Below are 27260 nucleotides of genomic sequence, written 5' to 3' on the forward strand. Positions count from 1 at the left end.
TTAAGTGCACTGTTTGAGGTCTTTAGCAAAGCATATAAATGGGAATACAGATACAACAAAAAATCCTGATGGTGATGTTTGTGGTAACTGCAACATTGCCTACCATGGTTAATGAATTCTTTCTTCTGCCAGTGTTTGCTCAGTCAGGAGTTGAAGTTATGTAGGAGCTAATTATTGCTGCATAATTCATAGTGAACTTTGATTTTCCTGTGGAGAAAGTTGCTTCACAAAGCAGAGTCCTTCTGTTCAGTATATTCCTCTTGTTATGATTTTGGATGATGTTCACAGGAACTCTAGCACTGGTTTTTAAAGTGTAAAATAATTTCAGCTACCAGATGCTTTGTTGTGAAATAAAAACTTGGCACCAACTTGTGCTTTTGTAGATGCCCAGTGTGTAATTCTAGCATGAATTTGTATAGCTGCTCCAGCAGTGACACACATCTGTTTAGTTAAGATTATTTTTCTCTTGGTATCTGGAAAAAACAAAGTTTGAAACAATTTTATAACTTCTGTATTTGGACACCAAAGGGTTAAAACACTTAAAGTTAAGTATTTTAAAATAATTTTGCTTTAGAAATTTTACACTAGTATACTACTGTTTATATAGGAAACAATTTTTCTCACTGTGGGCGTTTTAGTGTTCTGATCTTTTTTTCTCTTTCTTCTTTTGTTTTGTTTTAATCCTTGTATCTGCTAATTTTTGTATATAGGAATAGCTACTAATTCTTTTGAGATACAGCCTACTAAATTTAAAGTAATTGAAGCCATGAGTTGACCGGTAACTTTAATCCATTCTATGTAAATTTCAGTGGAGAACTGAAAAATTGGTTTCAGGATGAAAGTTATAATGCTTTTAAAGGCATAAAAGGCTTAGTATCTTGTTGTTAAGGTGGTCACATGATAATGGCTTACATATTGAATAATGTGCTACAGCACTTATTGTATGTTAATGTACTTTTAATCTTAATGTTGCCTGCAAATATGTGATCCCTTATGATATAAGTTTCCTGTTTATGCACCATTGCCCGTTTAAATCAAACAGAAGATTCTGAAACTGTAAAAACTACACATGTCAATGTTTTACAGCTACGTAATTCGAATTGACTTGATTTTTTCAAGTAATCCTAGAAAGGGGGAGCATTCCATATAGAAACTGCTGAAACTGCCACAGGTGCTTCTCCGAAAACCTTACAGTTGTGGCATTGAATGTTCAGTATCGCTTCCTTTCTGCACACAAGGCATACTGTTGAGGTATTTGTTGCGGTGATTGGTTTTAATGCTAATCTAGGAATTCAGATATAGAATCTATAGATTTGCATGCTTTGCTTACCCTAATTTACAATTATCTACATTTTTATTTGTAAACTAACAATAGATAAGTTGAGATCAGTAATTTTTAACAGATATTACATTGATATACGAAAACTGTGGTTTATTTTCTTAGATTGTCGCATGGCATTAACAAAAACACAGTAAGCTGTAGGTGCTGTAATCACTATTTCAAATTAAACATTCAGGAGATTTTTTTTACATTAATGATTTTCAAAAATATTTATTGAGTTTTTGTGTAGCAAATGTTTGTTTTGTTTTTCAAGGTATGTGACATTATAAGTTGAAGATAGTGTATTTCTAAGATATTTCTATGTTAAAAAGAAATCTACCTGTTTTTTTCTGCCAATGAATATGAAAAATGAACAGTTGAAGCAACTTAGAAGCAATTTTTTGAAGTAAATTGAATAGCATTTATAATTCAATATGAGAAGCACAAGTCTTTGTTTTCTTTCTACAGATCTTTCAAAAATTCTGTACATTACACTGAAGTAAATCTTCATTGCACCAAGTCATATTTAAACAATTCTAAATTTTGAGTGTTTTCTGGGTTTTGTTTTGTTTTTCACTTTCTATTGCTTAGCCATAGTGGAAGCATCTTGAATATTTTTTAAAAGCTTGCCTCAATTTTTTTTTCTTCCTTTAGGAAACTTCTTAAATTAGGTTGATATGATGAAAGTTTCCTCCTAAATAAAGCTAAGCTTAAAGTTAAATTTGTGTTTCTGTGCACCAATCCTGTTTGGCCAGATAATGCACTTGTCTCTTGGTTTAGAGCAACAATTGAATTACACTCACAGCCAACATTTATGAAAAGGCATTTCAGAAGAAGGAAATACCTAAAGTCATGCTTCATCAGTATCCTCTTTATAGCTGCTTTAATTGGGTACCAGGACTCTCATTTAGAATGGGAGTTCAGATGATGTCAACCCAGAGGGAGAAGAATGGATCCTAAAAACAGTCCTCTTCATGCCAAGATCAGTCAGTTTTCAAGACTGCCTGTGGACATCACTTGATGGAAGAAGAAAAACATGTTATAAGAGTGTTTTAAGCACTGTAGGTCTGTGAATAAATGCATATGCAAAAGTCATAGCATTAACTCAATATATCAGTGTGTGTTTTGAGTTTATTTATGAAAACACCTGTCACTACAGAGTGTGATAAGCAAGTGTCGTATGTCAAGAAACTTCAAGATCACCTACTCATTCATATTCAGACTTTCATCATCTTTTCTCATGGATTTTTTTTCTATTTAGTATAGCTTTATAATATGAAAATGTATCCTTCCTTACATTTGGCTTTCTTTTTTTGCATTGGAATTAGCATCTTATACTTCTGTACTTTGAAGAAAACAAGATGTTCTTATTCCCAGCTCCTGGATTTTAGCCTACAGGAAGGCTGAGGGTAAATAATAGTGTGCTTCATGATTTTGTTTCTAGTAATAAGAATTACATGGGAACAAAGTATATAGCAAAAAAATGCTGCTTAATGAAAAATCCTGAACAGGACTCAGTCATTTTTCAAATACTTGAATTGCCTTGGAACGAATGCAAGATATGTGTTTTCTAAACATGGAGTGAATTGACTTTCTGATGGCTGCCTTTAGCCTTGGGCAATGTTAAGTAAGGAATTTTTCTCCTGTTTGTCAGTTCATGCCTTCATGTATATTCCTGTCTGGAGCAGGTGCCAAAAAAGGAATGACATTTTCAGAGCTTTTGTTTTCAGTGTCCTTTCTTCAGTTTTCCTTTCCACATGTTTGTGTAGCTGGACTGACCTTCAAAGTTGTCTTCAGTTTTTGACTTTTTTGGTGAAGATAGAACAAAGTAAGTTTTTGGAGCAGTGCTCTGATTTGATAGTTATTAGGCCAACCTTTAGAAAATTCTGCATCAAGTCAATGAATACTGCTGACTAAGCATAAAACATGTGTCACTTTCCAAGACTTACTCTGATTTTCTTGCTTATGTCTTCCTTCCATCCTTCTACACCTTCTTCCTTTTTAATGGATTCATGTGAAAAATGCAGTGTTTGTGACCTGCTGTTTGTCTTGTTCGAGCTAGACACCTAGCTGAGAGACAAACCTTGAAAAGGAACATAAGCTTGTCCTGAAGTTTGGCATCTTTGTCACAAAAGAAGTTTTTAAAAAAAGCCAATGACAACAAAAACCCCTACAAAACAAAGTGTATAACCTGCTAGAAGTTTCTGTCCCCATTTTTAATTCTGAGTACTGCAGTTGCAGAAATAGACCTGTCATATTTGCTGTATGGTTAGCAGTAACAACAGGACAGTTTGCCTGAAGATTTAGTATCACTATGTTTCAAACTTCTTGGAGCTTCCACTCTTTCAAGGTGTTTAGGATGAAAGATTAAAGCTGGTACCAGACAGATTTTTTTGTCTTCAACTAACTAAAAAAAAGCAGAGGATGGGTGGAAAATAAGATTTTTTTTTTTTTTTCAAGACCCATGACATTTAGGTAGTTCTGTCCATGTTGCCCACTGTTTCTTCCAGTGTTTTTCCTTTGCAGCCCAGGTCTTGAAGTTACTTCCAGTTATAATATTCTTTACCAATCCTTTTTCTTTATGTCAGCAGGTACAATAAATGAAGTACCTTTCAAGGGACACCTAATAACTGAAAGAGCTGTGAATTTACTTGAATATAGTGATTATCTGAGTTTCCTGCTTGTTGATTTTTCTTCCCTTTTTAGCCATGCATTCCATGTCATGTAGCTACTACACTTGGTAGCCAAATGAATCACATACTATTCCTCCTCCTTTTCATTTGATAGTCAGTTTACATATAATTGCAGTTCATAACCAAGGGCCGACAGGGATTGCACATAAGAGGTTGAACTCCTCTTATGTGTGGCTGGGACAGTGAACCATTTCTATTTTCATCCATATAATCTAGTCTGTCTACAGTAATGACACTTAAATTCTTAGCTCCTGGGATAAGCTGAGGCGGACTCTTCCTGCCAGACATGGACAGCAGACTTAGTATTAGATGTGTTCCTAGTTACTTGTAATTACAGCTGTAACAGGGTGGTTCCTCTCCAAGTTCAGATTAACACTTATAAAGAATAGTTTAGTAGATATCCTGGCTTTTTAATTCATTCAAGTACTCCAGGCTTTCTGGAAGGCACTGTATTTTACACTGTTTTTCTGTTACAGACTCAGAATCCTTACAGTCATTGACAGTATTTCTAAATTATTTTGAAAATAATTACCAGTCTGGTAAAACTCCATGATATCTGTTAAGAGCATTTTCTTTACTATTTTTTTCCTATTTACATTAGCAATTTTTTTTAATTACTTGCATTTGGTTATGATAGGCTATTATAGCCCAGCTACCTCCTGCTGCCTTTTGTGTTCTCATTGACAGATTTTTTGCCTCCTAGAGAAATCAGCTCAAGAAGTCGGTATTTTTTTCATCTTTCTAGCCTGTTTTTGAGAAAGTCACGGAAGGTTTCTGCAAAATTTGCCAGCTTTTCTTCTACTGCGTCCTGTTAATATCGGAATGCAAGGCAGTCTAACAGAAATTTGAAAGTATATCAAAGTCCAAGAATAATCAGACTTTCATTAAAATCATGGACATTGACAACTGGATGTAGAAAAAATATTGAAATTAGTGTTTCCAATGTCAGCGAGCAGAGAGAACATCTGTGTTGTCTTCCGTAACATTTGTTCAGACAATTTTCAGAGTAGTCTAGAACTTTATAATCTCCCCTTATTTCATTGAACTTTTTCTTCTTTTCATTACTAACTTGATAGGCTAAATTCAGATTCACACCTTTAAAAGAGGTATTTCTAAACTTCAGAAGCAAGAATGTTTAATCCAGTAGGCTTGAGTCCCTTGAAGTCTATGCAGTGATTCCAGGATATTTCTGTAAAACAAGCACACCTTTGTCTACCTGCTAAGAGTAGTATTAGTTCAGGCAGAGGTAGGAATGGGACAGATCTTTAAATATCAAAGATCATTGCATTTTAAAGTTTTTCAAAGTTTTTCTTCTGCTTATTTTTTTTCTGGGAAATTTAGTTTTTCTTTCCCAGAGTTTGGTTGTGTAGCTTTACACACTTTGATCTTAGTTTATAAATCTTCAAATGCCTCTGGCATCTTACATTGACGATCCTTTGGAAAATGGTGACTGAACTGTAGTCTCTTACAGTCAATTTTGAAAAGCAGAGTTAGTGTTCAGTTGTACTTGCTAAGTAATAGAATTGAACATCTCTTAGATTAGATGGCAATTCAGTACCGTTTTGGTTTTGTCATTTTTATCTTTGCATAACTTTGTTTATTTTGCTCTTGCTTAGATTTCTTTTAATGTTCTTTTGCAGCTCAGAAATAAAAAAAAAAATGTCGGAGAACTGATCTTTTCTTCTTGAACAGAACAGAGCTGTTAAAACTCTGTTTCCTAAGCTGTAGTTTCATTGGTCTACATCCTTATGCTGCATAAGTAAATCAGAATTGCTAAAGGAGTGTAAAATATTTGTTGGTTAGTGGCCTTAACAGGTCATCTAGTTCAGCAGGGGAAAGGATTGACAGTAGAATTTCTGATATCATAGGCAGATTTTACAATGAGGAGAAGAGACTCTTCTCAAGATTCAGCAAGCTTTATACTCTAAAACTTTGTCCTGATGCTAGCATTAATTCTCCTTTGTTCATATTAATCCCATTCATATACTGCCTACACTGGATGCACAGCACTTTGCAGTTCTTCTGTAGGTATTCAAAACTAATCGCACCTTGAGGTTTCATTTATTTTGACTAACTAGGTTTTTCAGTATTCTGAAGTCTTACTTTCTAGAGCGCTCTTGACTGCTGTTCTGTGGAATTTCACTTGAAGTCCAAGTAAATAATTACTTAGAATAGTACAGTACGGATGAAATTAATCCTGGATTAGATTATGGGTTTTGTGATTCTGCAATAGTCAGTTTCTAAGGGTTTTCTTATTTATAGCAAGTAAGTTACAGTGATCTAGGAAGCAGATCTGGGCTTTGTTCTTTGATTTCTTCTCATGAGCTGGAGTTTCAAGAGAATCAGATCTATTAATCTTCTGAATTCTTGTTCTGTTAGCTGGTCTGTTTCTGGATTTCTAAGTAAGGCACTTGTCTAAATGACTGAAGCCAAGAAAAAAAATTCCACTTCTCTGACTAGTTACATCTGTCTGGAAAAATATTAGGAAAGATTAATGGGCATCTTTTGCATCACCATCTAGTTTTGTCATTGCTGGCCTTCTTGTCTCCACTTTTATGCTCTTCCTGATGAAGTTAGCCTGAATTGCTGAGCACAAGGCATCCTGTGTGTTTGTGTAAATGCACATAATTCAACACTTCTTCAAATTAAACCTCTGCATATCTACATGTCCTTCCTGATTTCATTCCTAACCTCCTTGATGCACTAGAATATGCAAAATCCAGTGTCATTCTCTTGTGCACATAAAAGTCTTGATTGAAATTACCGAAGCAAGTCCAAGTACTTATGATGTCACACACTTTGAAATGAGAAACAAACCTGAAACAAAAGTATAAGCAAAGCACAGCTAAGTATAGCATCTTTACCTATCTTACTAAATATGTCTGTATTTTGTTGTTAGGAAAAATAGTGATGTTGTTGTTACCTTAGAAACCAGAATGCCATGGACAATTGCCAAGTCATGTTAAGTTTGTTTTGAGTATTTGATCTTTTGCTCAAGTTAAAGCAATAGATTGCAGAATAAACTGCAGAAGATGGTAAAATTCAACACTTAAATTAGTCTGAAGTTTATGTAAAGATTAGCTACTTCAGACTGTTTTAGAATAAAGCATTTTGAGAAGTTTAAATAGGAAGATGGTTTAAGGCACATAGTATATTGATTTTATTTAAAAGTGTATTGTCTCCCAAATTTTGCTTAGAAGTGAGATATATGTGCAAAAAGTTAAGATAGTTATGAACTAAGATTGATAACTAATTTCTTAATGGAAAATTTGCTAAGTGTATGTTTTCTCTCATCACCAGCAGATAGATAGTCAGTAAGGGCAGCAGCAGCAGCCAGCTAGCCTGATGAATGAGTGTAATCCAGTTTCTTTGTATTGTACAGCTTGAGAAATGCCAGTGGCCTGACAGCAGCAGACCTTGCACATACCCAGGGCTTCCAAGAATGTGCCCAGTTTCTCTTGAACCTCCAGAACTGTCACCTGAATCGTTTCTATAGCAATGGCACCTTAAATGGGGTTCATCAGAATGCAGGTCCCAATCCATTCAGTGGTGGGACAAGTCGAAAGAGATCCTTTGAAGATGCGGAGTCTGCTGGAGTGAAGAAGGCTAGAACAGAAGGTGAGACCCGAGAGGTAAAAGGGATGGGTTGATACTGGTCCTGAGAAAGGAAAATAAAAGTTTTAAAGCCTTTTGGAGTGGATGTTGAGTATTTTTGACAAACTCACATATCTAAATTACATATTAATACAAAAAGCAGATTAATACAATTACTCCATGCCACAGGATCCCAGTTCTCCCTGTCATCATCTTGGCGTGTTCAGAAATTTCTGTTTCCAGAGAGTGCTAAAGCTGCATGATGCTGAGAATAATTATGCAGAGGAGTAGGAGCTGAAATTAGTCTCTACTCTTTCCTCAGTTTCTTCAGTTTCAGGAGGGCCAAGTAATGTTCCATTGATTCAGAGAGATGCTTGGATGTTCTGATGATAATTTCCCATTCAGGGATTAATTCGCAGTTCAGAAACTGCTGCATAAGGTAGATGGAAAAAATTGAATGCACAAGGGTTTCCCAAATCAAGAGGGGTTATGTCTGTAAATTAGCATACCCTGAGTTTCCAAGGATTGCTTTCCAAGGGAAGCTGCTATCTTACACAAGGGTGTAAGAACAGAATGAACCTTAAGGTTTCCTATCCAGCCTTGTATGTTGAGGATACTGCTTTGCCAGCCATGATGAAATAGTACAACTAAAGATACTTTTTGATAGCTCTGTGTAGAAATCTTTTTATATTTTAGATGTTTTCAGAAACACCTTGAGTAACATGATAGAGGAGAGTTATCTTCTTCCTTTCTATTGGTCATTCCACTAAATTCTTACTAAAATCAAGGGAGTAATTCTGCACTTAAACCTCATTTTTCCTGATGATGCTAAAGGATGCTGTTCTTTAGCATCAGGAAAGGGACTTCATGGAAGGCACTTTGTTCAGTTAAAGTTGACGTTCTAACATTAGCTGCTTTGAGCGAACCAAATAGAATGGGCTTAAACAGTGCTTAATTCCAGATAGCAAGGGGGGAATTGAGACCTAAACCACATTTCTAAATATGACATAGGCAACATAAATCACATCAATGTCAACACTGCTGTTTGTTCAGTACTTGCTATCCAAACACCATGTCACCTATACCAGGTCAGAGACCTTAACTGGGTACTCCATGGCCAATCATAAACAGGATATGTTGCTTCATGTAGCTGGTCTAAATGACACATTTCATTATGAAGAAGAATCTCTGGGCAATTAAATACAACACTTCAGGAATAAGTATTTCCCAAGCAGCTACATAGAATAAGAAAATTTGCCCAGTACACAAGTGTCCATAACAACTGCAGTAAGATGTTTTCAGTCCATTGATCTACCAGGACGCACTGCTTGGAAGTCAAGTTATCTTACCTTTCATTTTGAAGAGCTGCCCCATCTGAGTGTTCCTGAGCAGCTGTCTCTTTCAGAATGTGCTCCAGGCTGGTCAGTGCGCAGCATCTCCCCCCAATGGGGGGCAGTGGCGCTGTGTCTGCATTACCTTCACTGTTCAGACTTGGTCCAGCACCTAAGTTAAGTTGAGCAAATAGACAGTGCTTGAAGTGAACAAGTGCTGCTGAACAATTATAGAAATGTTGGAAAAGCAATTGGAGTAGATGACTTTTGAAATTGTTAACAATATGACTTTTTAAGACCTTCACAAACAAATGCAAAAGCTTTGCTGCTTTTGCTTGAAGGTTCTTGGAGTAAGAGATGCATCCCAGCTGTGGGAGTTTCTAATCTGACGTGTTTGCCCTCAAAGACACCAGCATCAGTAATAACTCTTGAATCGATGTGAAAAGTCTCTTGCACTGAGAATGAGTCACTGTTCCTGAGGCATTTTGGTGAACAACAAATAGGTGTAATAATAGAGCTGAGTAATGAGTTATCAGTGCATCTTTGTGCTTAGCTGGCCTTTTTACAGAACAAGCCAAATTTTGTGTTATTTTTAAACCCTTACTAAAGCCTCGCTGGTCCGTTGTCCTTTAAAGACAATTTGCAGGAGATTCCAGATGTTCAGAGAGTGAAGCCAACCTACATTTGCAGGGAAAAATCAGATTTTGATTGCTGTACCCCAGATTGGAGCAATCACTGCTTTGGAATGACTTGCTGCAACAGCATAAGTCCCTTACAAGAAGCTGTATGCACTAGAGTTGAGAGAAGATCAGTACTTAAGGTGTGCTTTGCCCTGGAATAACTCAACTGGGCAGTGTATGGGCATTACTTGTAATTGTTTATATACACACTGGTGTATCTGCTCACGGGTGCGTAGTATTAAAAGAAGCCTTAAACCTCAAAATCAGGTGACACTGGTACATAAAACACTGTATCAGAAACTAATTACTCAAGTGTGATTAACAGAAGTAAATTGGTGACCACTTTCAGAATATATGCCATATAGTTTTTTATTTTTATTTAGGAACATAAACTGAATTTTATGTCATCTTTGTGAAATCAATTCCAGAAATGTCATCTTGCGTCATGGGAAGATCAGCAGAGGGTGCACAGGTTCAATGATGATGATGCACAGTGGGCCAAGTGGTCACACAGCTGTGTTTGTGTCAGTCATAATCCTGACCCCTCTAGTGCAGCCTTCAGCAGGTTGACTTGTGCTCTGTGATGTGTGTGCTGCTTACAGCCACTGTCTAGGTGTCACAAGCCTCAGCACAGATGCTTTGGGTGTTCTGTGTGAGGTGTGATGGAGGGCATTCCTGGAACTGAACCTTGGAACTGGCCAACGTCAAACTGCACTTACATATTCCTCTAGTTAACAAAAAAAGTCTTTCCTGGTTTAGGGTAATTTGCAGCCTGCTGATCCAAGGGCCCTGACGTCATTTAAACCCTCAGCGATCTCTTTGGCCCTGGAACAGTTCAGGACTTAGGGTTCTTTAAAAATGAGTAGCTTATGAAAATTTTGGTTGTGCCCAAGATAGTAGGAGTGGAATTGAAGTCCACCAAAGCAGGCATTTACGACATAACATTGAGGGTGTGTGCAGTGTGTGTGTAGAAAAGTGTGTCAAATGTCAGTGTAAGAGAAGGGCAGGGCCTGCTGGGATAGTAGTGGAACAATTCTCTGGATAGGTACAAGAAGTAGTAGTGAAATCAAGCCCATCTTGCTTATTAAAGCATTCCCCCCAGCAGTCTAACCCCTTGGCAGTTTCTTTCAAAGACAGTTCTGCTTGTTCAGCTCTTGAAGAGATCCCTGGGAGCAGTTTGGTGTGGATAAGGGTGGGGTTTTGGGACCTGGCCCTTGAGAGTGAAAAAGGGAGCAGTCTAAACTGACAGTAGACGAATGTGAGTTGGGCAATGTGCTGGTTTTGCCACAACCCCTGTAAAGCCTAAGTATGAGTAACTTAAATTTCTCCTCATTCAATCTATTTGTGCATCCTACTAGTAACTTTAATATGTAGGTACAAAGTCTGATAGGTACCCTGGTAATTTTCTGGTTTGCTTTAATAATCAAAGTGCTCATCTTTTTGTTGGCTGAGTTTTCAAGTGGGCACTTATGACTAAACATGACTTTTTCTGTCAGCTTACAGCTTTGATGGCTTAATACCAATGCTGAATGGAGGAGCTGAGGACGATGCTGACAATATGCACGTTGATAGAGAGTTTGCTGTTGTATCAGGTGGGAGTGGACAGTTTGCTGTTAACTACAACAACACTCAAATGGTTGAAGACACCAAACAACAGGAGAGTACTTCTGTTGGACCAAAAGAAATTGAAATATACACTGTTTCTGCAATGCAAACTCCTTGTCGTTGCAAGAATCAATATGCGTTTTATTTTTAATTTAATTATAAAACTTAGTCCTTTATTTTTGCACATTGTTGTCTGGAGTCTTGAAAACTATTGTATTGCTGTAACACCCATTATATTGGGAGTTTAGTAGGTATCAAAAAATTAGCTGTTTCATGCAATGTATTGTAATGGTGAAAGAGAAGGTTTATTAGTAATTTCTTAACATTTCAAGTAAACAAGTCCACGATGGTGGTTTCACTTTTAACCTGAGGCTTGTATTACGTTGTGCCTTGCTTCTAGTTGCTATAATTTTGAGTTAAAGGAAATTCAGAAATAAGTTAAATTATTTGTTTCATTTTGATTGAGTAGATAGTAAGAAGACCTGATAGGGAAGCATATTCTAGCTTTGAAAATAACATTATGACAAAACTATATTCAAAATAGTACAATAAATACTATAGAGAATAATCTAGACATGCACCTTGTCTTCAGAACTTGCTCAGACACAATGACATAAGTGCAGTATCCTGCTGTGGGGTTTTTTATGTAAATAGAAGACCAGACGTCACAGTTCTAATCTACTATTTAGAACTAGTGTACCTGGGAAAACAGATTTTGTGTTTTGTACCAATCATAATGAAACAGTCAGAATGTTACTAGGATTGTTCTATATTAATGCTCTAGATTTTTTAAGGGCTGCTTAATCAAGATGCTTTTGGTGATGGGATGTGTATAGCGTTTGATTAAAACTGTCTTGGGTCAGCCTTTTTTGCACTTTGTAGTTTAAGACATGGAGTTACTACAGTTGTGCATTATTACATTCAGAAATTAATTTCTTATTTATCAATTTTTTCTGCCAGAAGTATGTTTATGCTTTGTACCACAGATCCAAGTCAACAAAGGGAATGATAATAATAGATATTTTAATATATTAGGAAAAAATAGATATACATATATATAATCAATACATTAAAAGTAGACTATGGTATTTTCCAGTGATAATTACTAAGTGTTCTTATTTATGGAAAAATTATTTTATTTCATAAATATATACTATTGCTGTATTACTACAGGTGCTCGTTTTTAACCAATAATAACATTCTATAATTATCACTAAAACTATTCATTAGCTACTTTGGCATATTACCTAATAGAAGTGCCAGATTTATTAAATTTGATTTGGCAAAACCAGCCTATAATGGTTTATTTTTAAACAGTTAAAAGTTTGCACTTTTCAGTTAATAAACACTATATGAAACTCCTTCTGTGCGTTTTTATCACTGAAGTATTAACTGTGATGTCGTGATGGGTTTATGGGGTTTTTTTTCCACTTTTAATGAGAATTCATGGTTAGTGAGGTTGGCTGATGTGGTTATTTTAACTGATGTAGGGACTAAATGGGGAACTCCAGTTAGTACATCCAGTGAGTTACAAATTGGACACATTTCTTGTGTAACATACTGGTGTCTGTGAAGTATCAGTGTTGTAATTTGTGCTTCAAATAATAGCCATGCAAAAAAACAGAGAGAACCAAACTCCAGATTCTTCCTTGTCAGACAGTGGTACTCATTATGTGTCACTTAAATGGGAACCCAGTGTTATACAAATGTGGGAAGTTGCCCACAGACTAAATTAACTGAATTAATTTGCATACACGCAGTAAATGCAATCCTTTTTTGCACATGGGTTTATGCATTCATGGAGGCATAAACATATGTGCATGTATCCAAGGATAATCACAGAATGTAAAATCTTAAAATGTCACCACATAGCTCTGTAGTTGCTATGTTTGCCTTGCTCATCTTTACCAATATAGACATAAATTATATTTTAAAGGCAGAATGTGTCATGCATTTTTTGTGCTAGTACTTTTGAGTACCACTGCAAAACATGCAGTTCAGACAGACTGATGAAATCTGTTCATGGAAACAAAACCTACTGTACTAATTACTAACTTCAAAGGGGAAATTGCTTCAAAACAGTCAGTGATTTTTGCATGCACATTTTTAGAATTTTGTTTCCTACTAGTATTTTTTAGTCTTCTGTGCACTCTGCTGTTGCTGTTGTATGGCATTTTGCATGTGGATTGTGCACATGCTGTTATAAGCCTAGCATTAAATACAAACCTGCCCAGTATGTTATTTAGCAAGCTGCTAGGTACATTGAAGTACTTTCTGAATAAAGGAACTTGGAAACATTTTATATTAGCACTCTAATGTAACATTTCTTTATGTGACTTACTTCAGTGCTTACTGTACTCTGAGAGTTACAAATAAAATAAAAAAAAAACACAGTTAAATTACAGCTGCAAAATGGAAAAAAACCCACCCTTCACCATCTCACAGATACTCAGTTCTTGTATGTACATAATCTTCCATCCCAAGAGAGCATTACAATTAAGGTGGAAAGATCACTTTTATTCCTCCTTTGAAAACACTGTCCAGAATGTTGTCAGCTGCACTTCTTACAGTTAAATGAAAAAAAAAAAATCTGAGAAGTTCACATTGTCTTTGCAAAAATCAATATAGGCATATTTTCAAAACAAATGTGGATATATAGTTGCATTTTCAACGTAAGAATCCATGCCACAAATTTGCTGGTCAGATCTCATTACTTGGAGCTGCCTGCATTGTTATAAAGAAAGGATAGATTTATTTTCAAAGCTGTGTATGGAAACATTTTAAAGTAAGTGAAGTATAGTGGAGACATTTTGATGTATTTCGATTTACTGTTAATTGTTGGTGACAGGTGTATTTCTCAATGCAGATATGAATAGCAGTAGCTCCATATTGAGTGCACTGACAAATGGATGTGCCATCAATGGACACTTGGATTTCAGCGCTGCACGGCAGCTCGGTGGGATGGACGCCAGGCGTGAGGAGTGCTTGGCACTGGCACCCAACGGCGCCGTTCCTGGGGTCACCTCTCCCAGCCGGCACCGGCTGCACACCGCCAACGGCACCGAGGAGCCCGAGAAAGCCATGAGCAACTCCACTGATATGTGTGGGTCCCTGCACCTCAATGGGAGCCCCAGTAGCTGTGTTTCCAACCGGCCCTCCTGGGTGGAAGACCCTGGGGACACTTTGCACTATGGACACTATCATGGTTTTGGGGATACTGCTGAAAGCATCCCTGAACTCAGTAGTGTTGTTGAGCATTCCAATTCTGTCAAGGTCGAACAGAGATATGACAACACTGTCCTAGGCACAATGTATTTGTACCACGGTTCCTAGATGAATGACATTTATATCAAACCATATTGAAATTGTTACCAAATGAAACTGGGAGGACAGAAGCCTCACATAGCATTAAATTTGAAGATCGCAACTTGTTGCTATTTTTACACTTTGTTTATATGAAAAGTAAACCTTTAATTTGATGGCCTTATACAATAGTTGTAGTTTGTTGCATGTATGGGGCTTATTTAGTGATAAAATAGGTGCTGTCATGATGGAATGTTTATTTTTATTTTTTTATTATGGAATGTTCTGGTTTTGTATTTTTTTTCTAAGCTTGTGAACACTATCTTTCCCTTTTTAGAGCTGTTTTCCCTTTTATTAAAACAATGTTTAACTGAATTTTGTGAAGAAAATGCTACATATATGCATCACTTAGAGGTAATTTTTTTTCTTTTCTGTATCTTCTGCTATGGTAGCAATATCAGTGCCAGCTCTCACTATGCAAGGTTGAAAGTGGCAATCTTCTGGAGCTTCTCTGACTTTATAGTTTGTACATTTGTTTGGTATAATTAGATGTTCATCTTTAAATTTTTTGAACGAGTTGTTTAAAAAGCGGAGACAAATTTGGGAAGAGTTGCTGTTCACTTTCTGTAGCGTAGAAATGCTTTCTGTTGTTGTTGGGCTCTTTGCATTACAGAGTGGGGGCGTGGGCTGCCTTTGTTCGGTCGCAGTTGGGTGTGCCTCAGGTTAGCTCTGTGGTGGGTTTCTTGGGCTTCTCTCCTTTGTATGTGTGCTTGATGTTTTACCATAGCTCACAGACTGGAGGCATGTTGGCACTGTTCTGCTTTGTACGCAGTTTAAAATTGCTGTTACTCGTTATAGAATTTGCCAAGTCAAAGTATTTGAGTTTGACTGTCCTGGATATACATTTATTGTCTTTTTTTTTAACATATGCTTTGAAAATGTAACGTTGTGTACTCTTTGGGCTATGCTCACGGAAAATACATTGTATTTAATGCTTAATACACAAATCAAAATTCATATAAGTGCACTATATGAGCACTAGTACTATAAGTTGCTGCTTGTGTTATAAGTGAAGAGTGGGGAAGAATATGGTAAATGAGATAAGCCCTCTGAATTGTGTTGATTTTTTTGTTCTTGTTTTGTTTAAAAAGGGACCTTTACAAATTGGATTTTAAAAATAAAGAAACATATTACATTGTATCTGAATATTTTGTTTAGATGTTATTATTTTAGCGGCAAGTTGAGAAAGCATTCAGTAGTTTATAAGTCACAATTCTCATAATATCGCTCAATGCTGCTGGTGAATTTGTTCTTGTCAGTATATGAAAGCAAATGGGAACAGCCCAACAAGTTCTCCTTGACTGAATTACAGAAACAAACTGGATACCTGGTGTATGACAAGTTGCATTAGCCTTCAGCTTAAAAAATACTAGGTTAAAATACTGCCTATCTGTAAATAAAAAATGTTATAGTCTCATTCAAACATTTTTAAGCAAAGTGCTACTCATTGCAGAGAATCAGTGTTTGAATTACTTTACATTCTGTATGGGTCACTAGGCCCGAGATGCTCCCAGTGTATTCAGATTGAGAGTAGGACTGACAGGAAGATTCACCAGTTCTTTTGCAGACCTGCAGAAGTCCTCAGTGCCTTCTGGAAACAAAAAAAAAAAAAAAAAAAAAAAAAAGAAAAAAAAAAGCTCAGCAGTGAAAGCTGAGTGTCACCTGAGATGAGCTGCTCTGGCATGCACATTAACCACTTGCTTGTGCTTGGGCAGCTGTACCTGGGCCCTGGTTTAGATGGTTTAATTTAATTAGAGGAGCACAAGCCATTGCCCTTGTACTGACAGGAGACAGTGGCTCTCGTTTGCTGCAGCATTTGGGCTTGGGGATCTTCTTAGTATTTGCCAGGTTTGCTCCATATGGTTTCTGGTACTTCTTCAAATAATTGAAAGCAGTTCATAATAAGCACTGCCATCTTACCTTACTCCATCTTTCCACGGCTGTAAACTGATCCCTAGAGAGCTGGCTTTGGGTACAGCTTTGGTAAGTTGGCATATGAGAGTGTAATGTTAGGGAGATAATTTTAGCAAGATAAGATTTATTCTCTGCTCATAAGGCAAGATTTTTAAAATTTGTGTACATTTGGTTTTCATTCACTTGCTCTTCACACATTTTCACCTAAAAATACCTTGGAAGACATTGTACTTCAAATTATTTTAAAAAGCACTTCTGTGCCTGTCTGTTCAGCCACATGCTGATACAGAGACAGATTTGGAGATCTGTATCTGTTGTCAGGCCCCATTGAAGCCAATTGTTAAATTAGGATTACATGGAGAAGACCAGTGAGGGCCATGTGATGTAGGTGCACTCTGTGTGTGTGTCCCCCAAGTGTCTTTGTCTGCAGTTAATGTTGCAAAGGTAGAGCTCTGTGACAGAGGATGACTCAGGCAACAGCTGAGATGTATAAATTCTAAAACATCAAATCAAGGATGAGAATTCAAAAACGGCATTTTTGCAGATGCTTTTTGAGACAATACATTTATTTACTGCAAAGGCCATCTAAAGTCTTTTTCTTAAATTATCCCATAAATTTTCAATGAAACATGAAATAGGGAATCACAGAGTCTCAGTGTGGCTGAGGTTGGTGAATACATACCCAAGTGTATGCTGCTGTTGTGAGCCCATACCACACTCACAGGAAAAAAAAAATCCTCATGCTTCCTTTTTTTGGATTTCAGTTTGCCTTGTAATTTGAGACACATGTGAGCAATAAGTTATAAAAGTAATGAGCTCAGCAGATCCACCTGCACTTCTGTGCTGAGCTGGTAGGTAAAGGATTGTCAAGCACAGAGAATGAGTTGTGCCAGGTGCAGCTGTGTCTTTCCATACCATAGAATCATGGAATGGCCTGAGTTAGAAATGACCTTAAAAATCATCTACTTCCAAACCTCCTGCAGTGGGCAGGTACATGCAATTATTGATGATGCAGAGGCCTTGTTTTTAAGTATCTTGCTGTTAAAATGCAGAAGACTTTCCTGGGGCTGCTGTGCCAGACCAGCTGAGGCAGCCTGAGAAGGCTGTCAGCTCCCGAGCCCTCCTCAGGCCTGAGTTACTGAGTCTCAGATTCTGCTGACAGCAGTGCTGAGCTGTTTGAGTGGAGCTGTGCTTTGCAGTTCTGAAGAGGCTGCTGGGTTTGAAACACCTGGAGCTAAAGTATCACCAGCTCTTTGCCTGGCAAGGCAGCTGTATTGTAGCACTGTTCATGTTTGGGTCTTGTCTTGAATTCTCAATACTTGCATCAAGCAAACATTTTTTTTTTTAGATATTGCTTTGTCTTACTCTTACCTTGGTTCTGGAAATAGCTGTCCAAAAGCAAAGTTTTCTTTCCATCTGCCAGATGTAACTCGATAGCACCACTGCAAATGTCATATGGAGCTCAGTAACTGCTTACTCTCACCATCTTCCTCATAATCTCTTTGACTCTCAATTTTGTGTGAAATTTCAGTTTATTTCTTTTTGGCTGATGCAGATGTTTTTGCCCTAATTCCCCCTAAATGTAGCTCCTTTCCTATTTTGGTTTTCAAAACCGTTTTGCAGAATTTTGGCAGAAGTACAAGTCAGTACAGATTCAGGCACTATTTTGATACAGAATATTTCTGACTGAGTAGTTAAAATTAGCAGCTTTGGAAGAGGGAAGTGTTACACTACTTCTTACGTAGTTAGAGTCCTTAATATTTTTAACAATCCCCTGATTCCAAATAAAATCTAGTCTAAACTTCTAAGGTGATGAAGGCTTTCATTTGAGGTAGATATTAGATTAAGATGAGATGTGGCTTGGCCTCAAGAGAGGTGCAAATAACTTTCACACCCTGTGAACTTTCCTGGTTGCTGGTGTTGCATCTTACTGACCAAATCCTGATCCGTGCTCTGGCTCTCATTCCGTAAGCTAGCAAAGGACACTGTAATATAGTGTATTTCACTGCTTTAACAAACTATTGTCCTCCTGCAGTCTGAAACTGAATACCACCTTCCTATTTATAGCAAAGTTACAAATCACTACCGAGCTTCTGCCATTCCCCTTACAGATGTAACGCATCCAAAAGAGCTGCATCACAACCATGGGAATAAGCTTGAGCAGAAAACACACCTAGACAGAGCAGGATTCCTTACTGTCCCACAAGGGACACCTCCAGTATAGCTGCTACACACGCACTTCTCAGCTGCAGCCTTGCACACATCTCCTGCTCTTGTGTGCACTGCCACTTTCTCCCAGCCTCTGACAAGCCACCTTCCCCAGCCCAGAGTGCCCAGGCTGTGTTTCCAGGCTGGCACAGCCAGGGCAGTGCATCCTCTGGGCGCCCTGATCTGGGAATGCAGGCCAGCAGCAGAGGGTGAGGGGGCTGGAGCACTCCTCCCTTGCTGGTGCCATTACCTGTGACACACACTGCAGCTTCCCATGACATATTCTAACCCCAATACATGTTCTCCAGGCTGGTAACTAACCCAGTGAAATTCTTTTTAATTGTGCCTTTGGGGGCCTTTGTGACAAAACCCCCACACCTTCTCTGGCACTCTAATAAGTGATTTTTTTTTTTGGGTTTGAGGTGTTTTGTTGTTCTTTTTCTGTTATTTGCCCCTAAATCCAAGTATGGCTTTGTGTCAAGGTACAGCTAAAATTAATTTCTTGATGCTCCAGGGTGGAAGTCCTGGATGCCATGTTTGGGGTCAGGTAACCTGGGGATGGAGCAGTGTTGTGGATGTCCTACAGGGACAAAAAGGAATGGAAGTGGCACCTTCCTGTGCTGGACAGTGCTGTGCAGCAACTAGGCTGAAGCATAAGAGGCAGGAGTGGAAAAAGGTACTCTGGGAGCATCCCATTCTGCTGCTGCTGCAGGACTGGGGAACACAGATTCACAGAGCCAAAATCCTTGAGACCTAGCTGAATCAGAGGGGAAAAAAGAGTTGTGTAAGCAGGACTTACTATTCCTGGCAACTGGTAACTACATTTCTGCTGCACTGCTTAATGACTCCCAGACATTTCACACCTCTCCTTCCTTTCCCAGAGTTTCCTGTCTCATATTGGTGCCTGGTTGTTCACAGGCAAGGATCAAAAGAACTCTGGTTTAAGAGAGATGGTTTATTTTTAAAGCATATCTGGCTTTAATTTTTTTTTAATACAGTGGAATAATTTATAAAAGAACCATCTACTTCAGTTCTGGGAATGGGAATTTTTAATATCCAATTTAAAAGCTTTATCACTCTCAAAATCATACCCCATACCCCAAAAAGCAGAATGAATGTCACCTGTGGTACAAGAATGAAAGCTGAGCATTGTCTCTCTCACCAAAAAGCCCAAGTGTTCGTGAGTAACTTCTCTTTGCTTCCTTGAGATGGAGCTGCACATCCAGGACTTGATAACTGTTCCCAGATCAGGAGGAATTAGGCTTAGCTGGCTGAAGTGCAGTCACTGGAGACAAGTGCCCTGGCTCTATCACTAATCTGAGCAGGGTTCCACCAGGGAAATAACCAAGTACTTGAAGCTGAACACAAAATTAAGTTGCATAGTCTTAATTATATTTCTTCTTGCCAGCTAACACTGTAAGTTGAAGGAGAAAAATAAGTTTGTCTGAGTTTCTTTTGCTGCAAAGGCACAATGTAATCTTACTGCAGAGGAAATACCACGTATTGGAAGAGTTCTCCTTTTGATGTTACTGAAGGGTCAAGTGCTGTTTGTAAGTGCTGGCTGGCAGCTCAGTGTCACCGAAGACACTTGTGCTTTCCAGCCACAAACTTCATTGATCCTGCAGGTTTTGTATGGGGGGGGAGAAGTTGAGGTTTGTTCCCTTTATTCTCATTGTTTCTGAAAGGTGTTGAGAGTTGGATCACGTGTCAGTAACTTTAGCTACCTAGCTTAGAACTGAATTTATTCTGTTTCATATTTGACACACAGTATAATACAGATATTTTCTAAAAATCCATACCAAAGAGAAATTATGAAAATCAGGCAGGTATACAATGTAAGAAGAACCAAGCAAAAAGTATATGCATGATGTAGAAAAGTACTTACTTAAATGGTAGTTCCTGAGATCAAGCAGTTCTTCCTGCTATAAGATGTCCAACAAGAAAATCCTGTAAATTCTAGGAAGTGTAAAATCCTTAGGATTTTTTATATACAGTATATCTAATAAAATGCCCAGGGATTTATTTATTGGACTATATTCATAATTAATATTTCAAGTCTGCATTTTCAGCTGAAATTCTAGTATTGATAAATCACAGAGGTGTTTTCCATTAGCTGATGGGCTGGACACTGTTTCACTGAAACCGTCACCATTTCCTAGACAGATCTTCACTCTTCATCTCAGAGCATCATCCTGCAGGTACAGACTGGCACTGATATCAAGTAAAACATCATTGATCATCCCTTTTTTGAATGCACAGCAATTCTCTACATGAGCAGTGCTGCCTCCATCAATAGGGGCAGCTGTCCTGCCACATCTGGTAGATGGCAGTTTTACAGGAGGAAGAGTATTCCAGCTGCTCTTCTGGAGCTAGAGAATCACCATGGCAGCATCACCTCCACATTTCCAAGGTGCCTGCAGAGCCAGCTCCTCCTGGCAGGGCAGCCTTGCCCATCAGCAGGGTGGGGTTGTGCTGGACCTGCCGTGGGGCCTGCAGGGCCAAAGGGCTGCAGGATGGAAGGTTCCAGAGGGCAGGGAAGCAGCAGAGACAGCATGGCCCTGGCAGATCCCTCTGCACAGCAGGACCAGCAGCTCCTAGTCCCTGGTGCCAGGCCTCCACTGCTGGGAATGGCACAGGCTTGGTGGGGGCAGCAGCCCTGTGTTCCTCCAGCTGTGGATGAGCTGCCCTGAGCAGCCCTGCCCAGCTGTGTGCCAGCTGTGTGCTCTATATCCAGGTTAGCGTGGCACCAAGCCCAGAATAACAAGCTCCATTTGTTAGGTCTTTGGTGCTCTGCTGAGGTTAAGCCTGCCATGACCCCAATAGTAAAGGCAGAACAGCTGAGGGAATAATCCTGCTGAATCCAGAGCCTGGAGAACAGGATCATCCCTTGGACTCCATTTGCAGAGTGCAGGAACCAAGTCATGCACAGGGGACCTCTTGGACAGGTCAGCTGGGTACTGTGGGACTAAAGACAGCAAACATGAGCATGATTGCCTCTTTTCATCCTGAAAGAAGTTCAGGAAACAGCGGCTCCAACATGGAGTGTCAGTAACACTGAGATGTTGTCTTTTCTCCTCCCATAGGAACCTATTTGAAAATATCAAATACTCTGAATGTTACAGATTGTGTCCCACTGTGATTATATGAAAGAAAAGTTTGATTTATTATACATTTAAGAACAGTCGTCCTCCATATCCTGCTCCTGTAATATGTCAGTCTGAAAAAAAAAATCCTTCCTTTATCTCAGATTTCATTTCAAGACGCCCTTCTGACTTCTCAGGCAACACGAATGTGTAGGATTCCCCATTCATCCTTACACTATTTATTTTCTGCAGCTCTGCTCTCAGCCCACCCTGGATTCTCTGCTGCTCCCTGAGGACCTGCAGAGCTTGGGCAATGCCCTAAAACTGAAAGTGAAGAGGCACCAGCAAAGTGAGAGAGAAATAAGCCAGAACTGAATATTCCAAATCTGCTAGGAAAAAGAAACCAAAACCAAAACAAGGACAAACAATACTTAGGGTATCAAACTGCAGCAATGGAGGTGCATAGCTCACAGAGGAGGGAGGATGGGAAGGAGATCCCAGTGCTGGAGAGGGCTTCCTTGCATTGTGGAAGCCTAAATGATGCAGGAAGACTCTGGAGCAAGAAGAGATTCCACATCCAATTTCCCCCCTGGAATTGATTAACTGGGTCAAACAGGACTGACAGGGAGGACAACCAGCCAAGAGGTCGGAAGAACCCTTCCAGCAGCTACCCTGTCCGTCTGTCCCTTGCCAGTGCCTGACCCCAAGGGTGTGCAGAGCCACTGGCTGTTCCCAGCAGGATGCACAGAGCTCCTCTGTCCCTGTTGCCTGCAGGGAGCAGATGTTCCCCACCCTGCCAGGGGCAGTTCCCCTGCTCAGCACAAGCCACAGCTGCCAGGAGACAGCAGGAGCTTTTTGGGGCCAATCACAAGCAAGCTCCAGTCACTCGCAGCATTCCCACTACCAAGGCTTTCAAGGAGGTGTGCTGGTGCAGTGAGAACAAAAATCCCTCTCAAATGGTGAGGGGAGTAAATTGGGAGACAGTTGTGAGAACAGATGTTTGACACAGAGGAAAAATGGGAAAGGACAAAAGCAAAGTGGGGAAGGCATTAAATGAAGCCCCAGCAAACATTTTGTGCACTCCCACACAATCCCTTGTCTGCTCCAAATGGCTAGAGGTGGGTTTCAGTGTACTCAGGAACCTCTGAAGGAGTTTAATCGTTGCACACTGCAGGAAGGGGAGCTCAGCCTGTGCCTTGTGTGGCATTTAAGGTGTGGGAGGTCTCTGTCTTGCAGATTATTACATGTTGAGCACAGTGGCTGAGTTGGTCTCTGGTTGCACCTATATTTCTGCTGCGCACATCAGCTCTGGTGCCCTCTTGAGAACCTTCTCCCTGAGACTGCTTTGTTCTGTAAATGGGAGAGGCACTGTGCCAAGGAGTGTGTTTGGGCTTGCACAGGGGACTGCAGAGCAATCTTTCTAAATAGTGGTTTGCAATGCTTTAGAGCACATGTGCTATGGAAACATATGGGCCTCTCTGCACAATTTAGATGTTAGGAAAACAAGCCTTTGTAAGGAAAGAAATGGTATTGTATAGGCAGAGAGACAGTCTGAGTCCTGTGCCAGGTCCTGGGTCACAGCTATAGAACTAGGAAGCAACTGAATGAACTGAAACCACAGTGAAACGGGGAGAGAGAATTATCAATAAAAACCCAAGCAAACAAACAAAAAACAATAACAAAAAACTAAAGAAAAGGGAAAAAAAAGGCTCATCAAAACAGATTCAATAAAAAACAGTGGGTGTCAGTTGGAGTGCGCAATAAAAGGCAAACCCAGAGAGAAATAAACCACTATTAGCTGAGGAGTCTGAAGACAGAAACATGCTTTCTATTTTAATGTCCAGAATGAGAGCAAGTGTGAGCCTCTGTTTGCCATGGCCACCAGGAGCTGCTGCTGGCTGCCCACCACAGGCATGAGGTCCATCTGCCCAGGGCCATGGGAGGAGCCATCCTGCCTGCCTGGTGACCTGCCAGGGGATGGAGCAGGTGGGAACAGGGAAACACCACAGCACCTCGGTGCCAGCTGTGGAGATCAGGTCACTGGAGCTCAGAGAGCTGACTCAGCAGAGCTGTCCCTCACTCTTGTGACCCTCACATGGCTCTAAGGAAAGCCTGAATCATCAAAGCTGCTGTGATTAAGCCAACAAAGGCAGCAGAAGCTCCTTGGGGATCTCTGTGGATTACTGACTGCTCTACCCATCCTCTGACAGGTGGCTGTAGTAAAGCATCAGAGAAATGCTCATGCCTGTTCAGTAAGCTACTGACTCAAGGGCTGAATTAACAAATACCCCAGAGCCCAACCACCTATCTCTGCTATGCCAAGTGAGAACCATGCACAGCCTCACTCCCTGAACCCCTTACTGACACATGAGCAGTTTAAATTAGGGCTTGTTGTAATGAATTTATGTGCATTTTTAACCACCTTTCCCCTTTTGAATATATAGTGTTGCACATGTGGAACACAAATGGTCACCTCATTCCTGCATTTATCCTCAGGAGGGATCGAGTGCAGATTCCCTTGTCCTCCAGTCTTTCATAACACCCCTCCTAGGATTGCCTTTCCTCCAGTTTTCATGACACTCCTCCAAGGATTCCTTTGTCTTCTAGTATTTCAGAACACCCCCTCCCAGAGCAGCCAGACACTGTACTGTTCATCCCAGCCTCAGCTCCAAGGAAGTCACTGACCTCCAGCTCCTTCACCCCTGCCCACACCTCATGTGCCTCATAAACCCTGTGTCCTGGTCCTTCTCCACATTCTCTTACTCAGTGAAGACCAGGTGGAGATCAGTATCAGCCTACAGCAGCTAATGATGGGGCCTTCTTGGGCTTCACTATCCCACCAGCTAGTGCTGCAAATCATAGTGAATAAATGTTTATTGAAATGAGGTTTTGAGCTCTGACATTCAGCACTCCAGTCCCTCCTGTGGCTGGACAAGGGCAGCTGCTGGAACCAAAGGAGATGGCCCAAACAAAAGGCCACTTTTGTTTGGTGCAGCTTTCCTGTGTCATGAGCGAGTATCTCTTGTGGAACTGCTTCAGACAATTCAGAGGCAATGGGAAAAAAAAGCACCTTACAAAACCTCCATGGAAAAATAGAGCCTGGAATGCATTTCTGTTACAAGGTATACATTTACTAGAGAGAGAGTTGGAAGTGAATTGAGGACTTGAAAGAAATTAAAGTACTTGAGAGGATACTATAATTGAAAAGAAAAGTGTGCGTTTGAAATAAATTTATTTGCTACCACTGGAAAACTGTAATTGAAAAGAGGAGAAACTTGTTGAGTGAAGCATTTGGAACTGATTTGAGTAGGAAAGAAAGTACAGGGCTCCTGCACTCTGAAATCAATTTCTTGCTTGATGTGTAGTATCAAACTTGGGAAACATCTATATGGATTAATGTGGAAGTGTGATATCTTGTCCTAGGAAATCAGGTATTGCTGTGCAGGGACAGGAAAGCATGATGCCTTAAGCCTGCTCCCCAGCTCTTACACAAAGTGGAACCAGGCATTGATTAAGAGAAAATGGGGTCCCACTCTGGGCTCCTCAGTACAAAGGAGACACAGGGCTCCTGGACTGGGCCCAGTGGAGAACTGCAAAGGTGTTTAAGGGACTGGAGTATCTCTCTTGTGAGGAAAGGCTGAGGGAGCTGGGGCTGTTCAGCCTTGGGAAGAGACAGCTGAGAGGGGACTGGGTCAGTGTCTGTCAGTGTCTGAAGGGAGGTGTCAGAGGAGGGAACCAGGCTCTGCTCAGTGGTGCCAAGAAATGGGACAAGAGGCAATGGGCAGAAACTGAGGCACAGGAAGTTCCACCTGAACATGAGGAACTTCTTTGCTGTGCAGTCACCATGCACTGGAGCAGGCTGCCCAGAGAGGGTGTGGAGTCTCCCTCACTGGAGATATTGAAGAACTGCCTGGACACAGTCCTGTGCCCTATGCTCTGGGATGATTCCTCTTGAGCAGGGTGGTTGGATGAGATAACCACAGTGATCCCTTCTAACCAGACCCATCCTGTGACTCTGGGGTTCTGTGATGGCAGTGCTAGGTCTAGATTTCAGATGCAATGTCACCAAGGTGTTCTTCTCTGCCAGGAAAGCCCACTTGTGCCCAAAATTTATCTGAGGGTAAAATGAATGTGCATCATCATGAAGTGACTCATGAACACACAACTATCTCAGAGTCCCATGGCATGAGAAAAATGTTTGCCAGCATCTGTCTAGCACTTGGTGGTGGGGCTGGTTTGTCCTTCTTACAAAAAGCTATCAAGATAAAAAGAGAAAAGTATGAATATTGCTGAACAGCACAGAGGTTTCTCTGCAACCAAGAAATGTCTGGAAATGTCTCACACTGTTCCCACCCTGCAGTCCATCTGCTCTGCACCAGTAGGTGAGCTGCAGCCTCCTCACACCATGGACATTTATCAAACATCATCCTGGGACTTCCAAGAGACCAACAGCTCTTTAACTGTAGTTTCCACTTGCAACCCTTTCAGGAATTCACTCAGTACCAAAACATGGGCTGAAATTAGGTGGAAAATGGCCTTGTGTGGCATTAGTTGAAAAACACATCTGTTTTTTCTACACTTCAGATCCAGTAGCTCAGGTTGCTCTGGAAAACACCTGTGCTAGATCTTCTCAGCCACAAAACCTACAGACTCAGCCTAGGAACACAGGTCTGAGCTGGTTTTTTTCTCTGCCTGACACACCGCTGAGTGCATTCAGGACTGTGCAGGGAGCTGAAGGCTTTCATTGACACCTCTGCAGCCACAGGGCAGGAGTGATTGATTGGCTGCATAATAGGAACTTGCAAAAGGAACCAGCTGAAGATGTACAAGACAGAATGAATGCCTTAAACTACTTTCTCTTCATTGAAAAATCTCCTCAGGACAGACATGAATCAGCTGCAATTACAGTTTTACACTGTCATAAGGCTCAGGTCACTCTCAGGCTTCAGGGTTTCTCCTCACGAGCTCTGTTATCCCCAGAACTGTACTGCAATTTTATAAATTCAATTTTTTTCTTACTGTCTACATTTATTTCTTTGTAAGAACACATTAAAAATAAACAGATGCATTGAATTCAAATCAGGGGTGGTCTTGTCCAATATAATATTTTCCTCCATATATTTTCCCCCTTTTTCACCTCTGAAAATTTGTCCTTAAAGGAATTAGGATTAGAGAATCAGAGGATAAGAGGAGAAATTTGGAGAAATCAGAGGATAAGAGGACACTGGGAAGTTCAGGCTGGAAGGGACCACAGGAGGCGCCTCCTGCCCCCCAGCAGGGCCAGCAGTGAGGTCAGAGCAGGCTGCTCAGGGCTGTGCCCAGCCAGGTTTCATAGTCCCCAGGGATGGAGCCTGCCCAGCCTCCCTGTGCAGGACCTGCCTGTCCTCATGGAAATGTTTCAGTGCCAGCCTGAGCCCTCCCATTTCAGCTCCTGCTGCCCAGGGCTCGGCTGCCTCTTGTCCCTGCCC

General features: G+C 40.2%; 1 protein-coding gene across 1 annotated transcript in view; it reads left to right on the plus strand.

The window, feature by feature from the left end:
- Positions 1-15733, plus strand: part of ANKRD10 (ankyrin repeat domain 10) — a 37362-nt gene extending 21629 nt beyond the window's left edge. Inside the window, exons 4-6 of the mRNA XM_005488014.4 lie at positions 7397-7632; positions 11116-11211; positions 14091-15733. Of these exons, the coding sequence (XP_005488071.1) occupies positions 7397-7632; positions 11116-11211; positions 14091-14557 (799 nt within the window). The 3' untranslated portion in view covers positions 14558-15733. The remainder of the gene's footprint in view (positions 1-7396; positions 7633-11115; positions 11212-14090) is intronic.
- The last annotated feature ends 11527 nt before the right edge of the window (positions 15734-27260 follow it).

Source organism: Zonotrichia albicollis, chromosome 2 (assembly GCF_047830755.1).
Source record: "Zonotrichia albicollis isolate bZonAlb1 chromosome 2, bZonAlb1.hap1, whole genome shotgun sequence".
Lineage (NCBI taxonomy): Eukaryota > Metazoa > Chordata > Aves > Passeriformes > Passerellidae > Zonotrichia > Zonotrichia albicollis.